Source organism: Cyprinus carpio, chromosome B9, assembly GCF_018340385.1.
Source record: "Cyprinus carpio isolate SPL01 chromosome B9, ASM1834038v1, whole genome shotgun sequence".
Taxonomy (NCBI): Eukaryota; Metazoa; Chordata; class Actinopteri; order Cypriniformes; family Cyprinidae; genus Cyprinus; species Cyprinus carpio.
The window spans coordinates 13174528-13187035 of NC_056605.1; the positions used below are offsets into that span (position 1 = coordinate 13174528).

Below are 12508 nucleotides of genomic sequence, written 5' to 3' on the forward strand. Positions count from 1 at the left end.
TACAATTGTAATATATTTTTATTATATTTTAAAAAGTAATTTATTCCTGTGTTGGCGAAGCTAAATTTTCAGCAGCTATTACTCCAGTCTTCAATGTCACATCTGATTTGCTGATTTGGTGTTCAAGAAACATTTCTCATTATTATCAATGATATTTAAAAAAAAAAAACAAAAAAAAAAAAAAAAAAACCTTAACATTTCTTTCCAACTAGAAAGTATTAAAAAAATATATATATATATATATATATATATATATATTTTGTAACATTATAAATACATTTACATTCACTTCTGATTAATTTAATGCATCCTTGATGAATAAAAGTATTTAATAAAAAAAAAAAAAAATCTTACTGATTTAAAGTGAATCTGTGACATTTTTGAAGTTATATATGAATCTCAGTGCTTTTAGATCAGATTTTAAGCAAACTTTTTAAAATGTGTTAATAGGTTATATTGTGTTGTTATGCATGTGATATATTTATATCAGAAAATAAATAATTAAAGTAACCTATCTTTGTAGAGATTTCATTTTGACTATTTGAATAAGTCAATCCAATGAATGGTAGGACAATCCATTCTTTCAAAATATATCTGGATTTAGTTCAACCACCCATTAAATGGGGTCGGGTTTCCTTTTGACTGCGGAGATAATTAAATTTTCTGGCTTATTAGATAAGGACTATCATAATTGTACCGATACATCTCTCATCATCAACTTTTCATGAGTCGCTCCATTTACGAGTGTCATAAAATCAGTGGAACAAGACACCTACAGCGGGCGATAACGCCATGAGGGTATCAGAGGGTAATGCACTGCAGGGATCTCCAGGTTAATGCTGCTCTGTAAGGGATGTCCAAGCACTGATTCTCCTCCATGGACTGACTGAGTAATCCCGTGTCTCCCACCCCAGACCTCGCACAGAAACATCTGTTTATCTGGGATTTAATTATTCGTGCCCACTACCTCCAGAGATATTACACTCAAGGGCGTTAGCAAAAATGAAAAATGCTTGCTTACCAAGTGCTTTGTCCACACATTTGATATTGCTGGGAGTACAGATATCGGCATCTCCTGAGAAACAAAATACATAATGACTCTGATCAATCACGAGGACGAGGAAAATGATTGCTGTTATTTCACCGCCAGCCAAGGAAGAAAGAGAGTGAGAGGCAGAGAAAGAGACAGCGTGCCTCTGCTTTGTTATTCATCCTAAAATGATGGCAGTTTTGTGACTGAGGGAGATGGGTTCGCTTTCACACCACGCCTCCCTCATGACCATCAGTCTAGACCTAATTGCATTGCCCCAAAATGGACTGATCCAAACCCTCCCCAAAGGCACATTTATAAAGTCTTTAAAACCCAAACCCTCATCGACACACAATCCTCGCCACCCGAATCCATCAAAAGAGCAAACGGTTCGAGGAAATACACATGGCACCTAAGAGAAAATGGCCTTTGAGTAAATGCTTTTGGAAGAGTCTCTCTTTTCAATTTGCATTATGGGAGATTGATTTAGGAACATTAAAGGAGAAGCACAGAGCTTCCATTAGAGCCCGGCCACCAACAGTCACATGATCTCTGTGAGCCACACTGATAACAACTCAGGTGTGGTGGAGTTAATTAGAAAAGAGGTTTCTGGGAACAGAGAGATTCCACAAGTCTATACATTGTCGAGAAAATAAAGGTATTTGCTTTTTTCCGTGGTTTTTCAACTGCTTCGAGTGAAATGCAATGAATTAGCAAGCCAAGGTTCCTCATTGCTATCGGACTGCGATCATCTGAATTTTCCCTCCAAATGCCAAATGAACTACCCCAGCTCCTCGTATTGTGTGACTAGACAGTAAGTTAATTTAGAGACTTGCATTAAGCTTTCGGCTCCACTGCCTGGAGCAAATTAGATGAGAAGAGTTTATTCATTTAGTATTTTAGCAATTAGCAGAATACATTAGCGTGCTGATTAGGTTGAGTGGGAAATGAATGCAGCGGTGTAGCGTTACCCGGCATGTGCACCATCCTGCATTTGCACACACGCTGAACCTCAAGAGTCTCGCAGCGCAGTCGGCAGGCGCTGATACTGTAGGTATCGTAACCTGGGATCATCTGCTCACTGGTGGAGCGGCAGTTCCCCCAAGGCTGGGGCAGGTAGGTCAAACTACACACAGAGAGAGAGAGGGCAGTGAAGAGAACAAGGGAGATAAAGTGAGAGCGAGACAGACAGAGAGAGATTGTAAGAGCAAGAGAGAAGAAAGAAAGAGAGAATTAGTGCATGCAAATTAAGTATGCAAATAAGCAGTGTTCTCACACATTTTAAAAGAGCATAAAAAATGAAGTGACTGACAAAAGAGCACAATTTTATTTGTATGTGGCTTGATTTACAGAAGGAAAGCTTAATGAGTGGCTTGCCTTTGAAACAAGAATATTGCATTCAGTGCTCATTTTTAAGCACGGGATTGATCGTGTAACCAGTCTGACAGTTTTAAGAATGCATTTCGCCCACATTTAGATATTTAAAGGACAAAATGTTGTGTTTGTAGTGTAAAAGTACTTTTGAATGCACTTCACCTTATCTATTTTCTGAATGCATGTTATTGTTTATATTTTGGATAGATTCAACCATGCATATGTTCCAATTTTTTTTCTTCTCGTAAATATTTTATCAAAATGGTCAGTCATGGAAAATGCTGGACTTCTCCAATCATTTAGTCCACTTATACCCACCCTACAAGCTTGCATTCAGATCTGCCACCATCTAGACAGTCAACAACTGATGGATAGGACCAAGTCCCCAACCTACCTTTTTTATTTTACAATAATCGGTTTCACTTGGATGTTACAATACAGAAAAAAAAGGTTGCTACTTCTGTTTCATCTTTCAGGACTATAGTTTATTAATTTTAGTTATTCAATATACTAAATTCTCCTGAAAAAAAAGAAAAAATAAATAAACTTGATATCATATAGCACACAGATAGGTCAGAGTTCAGATTACTAGCCAGTTTACTAAAAGTCAGTTAGGGACATTTGAATGGATATAGAAATACTGTGATATAAACATTTATAGTTCAACTTCCCAAGCTTGGTGACCCTTCAACTGCCAGTCACTTTCTCAACTCTGAGTGTGTTTCACACTTGCAAAAAAATTCTCCTCTGCTAATTGCTTGCTTACTGGCTCCTATTTTTAATATAACAAGAAACAGCATGTTTTCTCTGGAATTCTGTATGGCAAGAGCTGTGTAACAGTTATTTTAAAAATCTACTTTTGTAGAAAAAAAACATGTATGGTTTGGAACAACATGATGGTGAGTAAATGATAGAATACTAGACCATTAAGCTATCTAACAATTGGGGGAATGTTGATGTGACTAGATGGTACTGTACTTGGATGGTCTGATTTCATTATAGGTGGAACTTAGACTGAAAAATGTGAGAGTAATTTGAAGGGTTATACCCTTTGCTCTTGACAGGATACAAAGGTCTGGAATCCCGGAGAGACTCCAAAGCCCAGTTGATGGATGTAGGGCGGCTCATCCTGACTGTGGATCTGAACACGGATTCCTGCCTCTAAAGATGTTTCATCTGCAAAAAATAACAAGAGGATGAGCGAGACAGGGTAAGAAAGCACAACCAGCAATATGAACGATAACACAAAGATAAGCCTCACATATCCCGCTATCAATATAAATGGGAAAAACATCATCACAAATAAACCTTGAATTTAAACATGTTTATCTTAACAGATCTGAGCACCATAAAATATGGAATGACTTTGCAACTTTCGAACTAGAAATCATCTCTGTGTGGCTTTATAAACTCACTTGTCTCTTTCCAGATAGGTAGATATTCATCCTGCTGGATATCCAACATGATCTCCAGTCCCGTTCCCATCCCTCCTTGCTTAGTCTTCCTGGAGGTTGTTTTGTTCCCATTGAAAGTATAGCATTTCCCGTATCTTGTGTAGACCTATAAAAAAACACCAGTGACTAATTAAAAATGTAATATTCTCTTACTGAGGAGGCCACAACAAGCTACAATCTTCGGAAAACATAACCTTTGTTTCTTTTTGATTTAATACTTTAAAAATGAACCTTTTGATCCCTCAAAGAGATGCCTTTTAAGACGCTTAGGATTAATTGGGGAAAAGGTCACTTTAAACTTCAAAAGTTCTGACGCATTCAAATCTTCATAGAAGATTTTCCAACTCAAATGAAAAACCAAAAAAGACGCTGATTAAAAATTTGACAATTTATCATTCTGTCAGTGGGCATTTGTATTCGGTGGCATAACAAACAATGTTTTCTCTGTCTCATTCCTGTCATATTAATTTTGACAAGAGCGAGAGACAGTTCTACAAACCGTACTGCATTATCATGCAATGCGTTTGTTCCTCAAACAAGAGGAAAATGAATAGTCCACATTCTGAGAAACATATCCGCCTACACAATGAAATCATCATATTAAAATAATTGCTCCATATGGGCAATATTGATAAGAGAAGACAAAATCAAAAGCAATAACTTCTGAAACTGGACTTAATATCCTTACATAAAGTACAGCCACTCAAAAATAAAAATGCAATTTGTTATTTATAGACCATTCTCTCTTCAAGTAAAAGTAACAAAAAGACTATTATTCAGGTACTCTGCAGGCTGACGCACAGGACTGAGTAATGAAATACTCAAAATTAAAAGACAAAACCACAAAAAAAAATGTCAGGAGGAAATGGATCAACAAAAAGCACAGATGGATGAAGAAGAACTCTAAATTGGTGTCCAGTGACTCAAAAAAAAAAAAGACTAAAAAAAAAAACAGTCATGAAAGATCTAGAAATTGAGGTTTTTGCTTCAGTCCTCGGGGACCAACTCTTTCTGACCTTTTGTTCAGAATGTTTTTGGTTTCAATCTTTAGCTAACACGCCAAATCGGATCACTACCACAAATAAAAACAAAGCTTAAAATGTTGGATTGACTGAAAACAGAGACAACGAAAAAAGATATGTGAGAAAGACTCTTGGCACTGTGAAAAGCCCATATAGCTGGGCTCCAATATATGTTGTGTTTTGGATTCTGGTCCCAACAAGGGATGCTGGCTGATGTCTCCATCAATAAGAGATAGTTCCTTACAAAAATGATAATTCTGTCATCATTTATTCCACCACATACCATTCCAAACCTCTATGGATTTCTTTCACAAGACATTTAGCAGATGTTTAGCTCCTTTTGTCTAGACAAAATGACTAGACTGCTGTCAAGCTCCAAACAATGTTGTTATTGTTAACTAAAACTTATTATTATTATTATTATTTGTTAATTGAATAGAGCTTAAATAAAATATAAATATTTAACTTAATTTTAAAAATAAATAAATATATCAAATAAAATATAAAATTATAAAAATAAAATAAAAAAAAATTAAAATTTAAAAATTTTGCTTTGGCAACTAACTTAAAATAAGTTTAAGCTTAAGTACTAAAACAGGAATTAAAAAAAAGCTAAACAGAAATATTTAGAAAAACCTAAACTAATAAAAATGAAAAAGCACAACAAAATTACTAAAACTAATGCAATTATTACTGAAAATCTAAAAATAAAAGCTAATATAAATAAATATTATAGATAAAGCACATATAAGTAATTGAAGTACTATAGTACAAATAATAGTATAAATAACACATCCGCTACATTTCAAGTCTTTTAAAATCATACAATATCTTTGTGTAAGAAACAGGTTTAATTTAAAGTTGTTATTCACTAAAAGTCTTGCTTGATAGCACCATTCTCTTTTCATTATATTGAAAAACAGCAGTTTATACATTCTGCTAAACTTAAAAGATTTACATGTAAAACAGCATGGTTATCGGGATCCACCAACTAAAAGCAGACTAAAGCAAGTCTATAAAGAAATTCATGCTGGTATAAAATGATCTTTTCATCAGGCAGACTGACGTTAAAATTTATTGTTATAAATCAACCAAATTTCTCCAGCAGTGAGTCTTGTTCTCATGAGAAGGGACCCTTTAGGGGCCACACTTGTATGTAAACACATGGCTGTTCATTTAGCACCTGCGTATGGAGTCTGATCTCAGCTGGCTCCGTACTGAATCAAAGCAGGGCTCTCCGAGCAATGTGGGCGTGCAGTAATTGCCAGCTGCAGCTGTGGACGCCGCACACCATACAGCTGTAATTAAGGCTGGAGACAGCCAGTGTTTTCACAAGCAGACGCTGGTCAAACGGGATAAAGGAGCATAGATATAAACATCCTTTTATATAATCAGACAACACACAAACATTACCACTACTATTGTAAAGTATGTATTAAACACACATAACTGTGTGTCAGCACGTCAAATTCATAAATGCAACTTGATAACGTAATAATCAATTCCAATATCTTATAAGAGACATTTAAAAAGGTTAAGTATTATATATGACATTTAAAGTAGTCATACTAGTCAGCATCAAAGCAGGTTTTCAGCATGATGCTGCTTTATGACTGACATTATTAATGTGAGACGGGGCAGAGGAGCAGCAGTGGAGACAGAGGTCCAGCAACAATCGATTCAATCCTGTTTATTGACATGTTTAAGTTTCCATTGCTGCTCTAATCCAGTTCAATATGAAACCAGGGGGACTGAATATAAAGAAATGATAGCAAAGACCTCTCATTCCAGTCCTGCTCGGAAACTTCAACTTTCAGGGGACGGTCCACTTTGTGTTCACAAATGATTTTTGGGAGGGATGTGGAAGCTTTCCCGTCAAGCAGCAGTGGAAATGGCTGCTGGCACAGTCTCCTCTGCCTCATTTCTCTGCTTTAGAGCCCAGTGCCCAGAGCACCTCTGATTGATGGACCATTTTCTCTTGTAACATCTCGCCCAAAGTCAGCAAAGGTAAACAGTCCAACTTTTGTCTGTTTCCAAAAACAGCCATCCAGCCTAGTGTGTTACTGAATTTCCCCAGATGCACAACTGCCAATATCTGTATATGTCACACACACACACACACACACACACACACACACACACACACTGCTGTATGGGATTAAAAACATTTATTCTCCACAAATGTAAATATATCCTCACAAATAATGGTTATATCACTACAGAATATCCATTTTAATGAATACACACAAAACTCCACCTGTAAAAGCTAAACTAAATTTAATAAATTTGCTGAAATTAAAGTCATACAGCTTTTCAGAGGAGGAGTGGATAATTTTTTGGCAACACAATATTTGTTTACCTTTGAAACCCTTTCACAGTGGACCACTACCGCACAGGCTTTCAGCCACAACCAACGCCTGACTGCAAAGCATTTGCATAAATCTTCCCTTTCCACTAAAACCCAGCTTAATTGGGCTTAATGTCTGGCCATTTACTGTCCTCAGCTACTATTTCCCCTCTAAATTGCTTTGTTTCTTTCCCCTTCCACTCAGTTTGATGTGTCTTTACTGTCTTTCTCTTTTCAGCTCAAAGATGAAGTAAAACCCAAAGCCTCTCATTTATGGCAGGCATCTGACAGATTCCACTGCTGGCTGTTCTTCAATTATCCAGGAAAGCTACATGAGAACTTCAGTTTTTAAACATGCAGGATGTGAGTTGGTGGAAAGACTGAGTATAAAAGCGAGTTTAAATTCAGTACTGGTGTTTGAAGGATTTGAGCTAACTGCCTCATAAGAAATTTGTAAGGATCAGAGTACTCAGAGTGTAAAATTTATCAGTCGTTCCCTGGTCCTAGTAAATTGTGGTGCGGTCAAACATGGTGCTTTGACTGACAGGATGGTGATTCAATTATTAACCCAAGAGATATATCTGAAAGGTAGCTATTGCTGACTGAATCTCAATGTTAAAATTAGCTAAATTTGAAGGTAAATCTGTGGTGCATTTCCCAAAAGCATTGTTAGCCAACTATGGTCATAATTTCTTTCATTATCAACATGACAGTTCAATGATTTGGTGTTCCCCAAATTCATAGATTCAACAAACCACAAAAAACATTGCAAAGTTGTGTGGTTGGAATTTCAGCTCTTACCCTGTGGTTAGAAGCATAGTTTCTTATTAGTATGACATGGAATTACACATTTCCTGCTCTTGAGCAAAAGCAAGCTAACATGCAACTAACATGTAATACAAGTGTACTTCATCTCTTTTAATTTATCAAAAGAATAAAAGTGAGTGTGCATGTCTGTATGTGCTCTAGTACCCCAGAGTGTGACATAGACTGAATGATGATTAACTACAGATTATTACTCCACCTCCTGTGTGACTATATTGTGTATTATTGCATATATTATGGTAAAGCAGAAAGTTACACTGTTGTATAGAAAACACAGCCCTAAACAGCAGCTGTAAAACTGTTTTCAGTAGTTTTACAACCAGGTAAATGTGTTTTTCTACATATAAGCAGAAAAAGAGAGCAGAAGTTATGTCTCTCATATTTACTAAAACAACACCAAAAATATGCAAATTCCAAAAAGGCAATGCTTTTATTTGAATACAAGCTCTTCTAGGATTGCTACGATGGATTCATGTGAGGTTGCCTTAAAAAATTGGGGGGTACTCACAACAATAGAGCAGAAAACTTGACTCGTGATTGATTTTGACATTAACATGTATCTAAGCTAATGCTGAATTAAGCCTAAAATTAAATAGCATACACAAATATAGTCTTATTACTATAAATTAGGTCTTAATATACTGCCTCTATAGGCAGATCACTAGGTTTTTGAACAGAGCTCTAGTTTTTCTTTACCTAACACGTCAAAATCTTCAGAGTAAACGGTGGAGACTTTTAAACAGTCTGACTAAACAGCTGAGCCAGAAAGTGCCGTGCTGCGCTATGCTCCATTAGTTCAGCTCTCGTGGGCAGCCGCTCAACTCTGCATCTATGGTGTCTCTTTGGCAGGCTATCAAACACATTACATTTATTGTATCAATTCTTAACTTCATTAAACAACTGACTGGCAGTATCTTTTCCTAAGAAGCTTATCCCTCATGCACACCATGCAGAAAAATTGGCCACGTCTCGAGGACTCATCGACACCGTTTTACACTTGTTCCGAGAGGATTATCACAGTTCTTTATCTTTAGGCATCAATCTGAGATAGAAATGTTCAGAGATCTGACACAATCTGACACTTAAATGGGATGCATCGGCACAAAAGCATGTCCCTCTCTAGTAAGAAGAGCCCCTCTATTGTGACTGTTCATAAACTGAAAAATACATCAAGTAATCATAGTAAAAAGGACTATCAGTCAAATGTTTCCAGATCTAATGGAGCATGGGAGTATGATAAGAATATAATGGGGAAATCCCTTTAAGATAGCATCAGAACTTTCCATTACAGTGCTATGAACTGAGAATATTGGCAGAAATATTGTAGCCTACATCCCTACAAGAATATTTCAGGCTCAAAACAAGTTAAGCTCTATCTGTCCGTTACCACAGACAATCATTCTCACTCTTTGCTCAGTTTGTGAAAACAAAAAATCAGTGTACAGAAATGCATTTACATGCTTCCGTGTTTTCTTTAAATACAGATTCCAAGTAAATGCCTGTTTTTATGGTATGCCTGTAGTAGATTTGAATGTCTTTGTCACCAAGGTGGGATGTCACCATGGCTTATTCTCAAACTGTTGCTGTCCACCTCAACACTTTCCCTCAGACCTCCAGAGAGACTGAAAAATGGAAAGGATGAAACGCTGAAGCATCCCTCTGTGCTGCCACACCATTAAAAGGCACATGCTGATAATCTCAAGGGGCCCCCAAGTAAGTTTCCCTCTTTCCTTTCTTCCTCTTTGTACATGTTGGAGCATGCCAGTTTGTGATAGAACTGTGAATGTCCACAATGCTTCTGACCCAAAACTACAAATAAAAACTCAACTACCCCTCTCTCAAAATCCACCAAGCTCTAGAGAGAAACACACTACTGTTCAAAAGTTTGGGGTCAATAATTTTTCAGCAACAATGTAATTAATGTATTAAAATTAACAGTAAAGACATTTAGAATCTTCATGAAATGTCTGCAAAAAACATCACCCTTTTTACTTTGTGAAAAGCAATGCAAATTTACTTTTTTGACATTGACATTGTTGTCGCTACACCTGCTTGAGCATGGAGAAAATTGCAGACAACGTACAACTAGCCGAGTGCGGAAGTATGCTAATATGGGACAGTCTGTCAATATTTGTGGGTGGGGCCTGAGCAGTATGACGCCATACTGTTTAGAGTGAATGGATTTTTATCATTGTAGGGTGGTTGTGTTCACATATTGCTAAGACACATTTACATGCAAACACCATGTAAAAGTGAAATTTGCATCCAATGTCACCTAAAAAATACTGGTTTCAACTAAATGACTTTCAACTTTTTGACTTTCTCTTCCTCAAACAGTAAAAAAGTAAGATAACAGTTTCCTCAAAAACATTAAGCAGCACAACTATTTTCAACACTGATAATAAGAAATGTTTCTTGAGCAGCAAATTAGCATGATTTCTGAAGGATCATTTGACACTGAATACTGGAGTAATGATGCTGAAAATTTTGCTTTGCCATCACATTAATAAACTACATTTATATATTGAAATAAATACATTAAAATATCTTAACATAAAAATCAGTCATTTTTAAAGTTTTTACAATATATTAATCAAATAAATGCAGCCTTAGTAAGCATAAAAGACTACTTTCAAAAACATAAAAAACTTACAGACTCAAACTTCTAAATGGTAGTATATTTACAGTATATTGTGTCAAATTTTTTTAAAGGGTTATCTATTTTATATAGGCCTGTTTTTTTTATTTCCCAACCCTTTTCAAAAGTTAGAGGCAAAGAGTATTGGATATTATACTGCTATCACATATGTCATCTGTTTACTGTACACACTGTTTTGCTGCAATAAGTATTTTGAGACCTGATGATACACTTTCTGCCTGAGGGTGGTCAGATAAACCTTTTGACTATTTTACTTGAACTTTGATAACCTGGACCGGAGCACAGCTGAGGGGGGAAATTTGCAGCTGTGCGGCTTGTGTGGCTCTGCAGACCTTAAGAATGACTTTTTATAACCCATCTGCCATATGGGCCACTTTTGAATTCATTTGTCCTCTTTTCTTCACATTTTTATTATGGCACGTTCAGTGATTCTTGACCGTATCTGCAAATAAGCAAACACCCTGCCACCAGCATTAGTCTAACTGTTGCCTGTGTTTTTGAGATGCACCTTGTTTCCTTCAGCTTTAATTAAGGTGCCTTTCTTATTAACATAAGCCTCCAATTTCCCTCTCTCTGTCGAGAAGCAGCATCTCACCAAGGCTCAGTCAAATATCAGCCCCGACTGACACTACAGAACTTTCACTACAATCAGCCAAAAAAAACAAAACAAAAGAACTTCCTTAAGTTCTATCAGCATTACACCATGTCCTCATTATAATGGTAGAAAAATATAAGTGAATTAAGCACTCTGGATTTTCGTGTTTTTACTGCCTGTGGAATCAGACTGCACAGCAAACACTATTCAAACAGGTCTATTTTGTTTTAAAAGTGCTCAGAGTACAACAGTGTGTGACAGTGGAATGAATGTCACTCTGCTTATGTAAATAAGACATGCAACACTTGATTTATTCACAAGGTGGTGCAATAGCCACAAAATAACATACAATGTAAGCAAAAAAAAAAAAAAAAAAAGTAGTAGTATTTGGGATCCAAAAAGTCCAAATCAAATGAAATGGAAAACCTGAAAGTCTGACTTGATGTGACAAAGTTCGAAAACCTTATAAAATATTAATATCAGCATGGCCATCCAGAGCATTCACAAGTCCTCTGTGGCAAGTATGCCTGCATTTCTCTCTCTCTCTTCTAATTGAAGAGATGTATCTAGAACTGCTGGTGTGCTATTAGTGATGTGGAGCAGGGCCATCCTCGCAGATGTTCGGCATGTGGACTCCACACTTTCCAAATTGGGATCGCGAGACGGCAAGGTTTTCCAGCGAGGCCAGTCCAACTCCCCAGCATCCAGGCCAAGAAGATGGTCAATATTCTCCCACTATAAAGAACAACTAATAAGCTTAGCTCTCTCAAATATGTGACTGCAAAGTTTCACACTGCTGACTTGCAGCTGCTTGATTTGGAAGTTTATCTGGCAAACATGTCTTAAATAGTTTTTTCTCATCCCCTGCTGAATGAGTGACAGATGTTGTTCTGATGCATTGTATGGCAAAAGTACAAGATTCTACATCAGAGCTGCTTACAAGCTTACAACACTTCAATCCTGAGTGTTGCAGACAAAATGAAAGCAGACATCTGAAATATGTTTGCTATACTCTCTGCCTTACTTTTTCCTTTTTTTTTTTTTTTTTTTTTTTCTTAAATTAACATCTAAAAGGAGCGGAGTTTCTGAACTCCATTTTTGCTTTTCTTTGAATGAAATGCATTTTTTTTTTCAAAAAGCAAGGATGCATAAAATTTATCAAAAGTGTCAAACAAGACATTTATAATGCTATAAAATATTAC

General features: G+C 36.4%; 1 protein-coding gene across 1 annotated transcript in view; it reads right to left on the bottom strand.

Annotated features, from left to right (window-relative positions):
- The window catches only part of LOC109096295 (acid-sensing ion channel 4-A-like), a 72739-nt gene that overhangs the window by 5406 nt on the left and 54825 nt on the right, over positions 1–12508 (bottom strand). Inside the window, 4 exon segments of the mRNA XM_042731032.1 lie at positions 1022–1075; positions 2002–2155; positions 3453–3580; positions 3820–3964. Coding sequence (XP_042586966.1) covers positions 1022–1075; positions 2002–2155; positions 3453–3580; positions 3820–3964 — 481 coding nt within the window.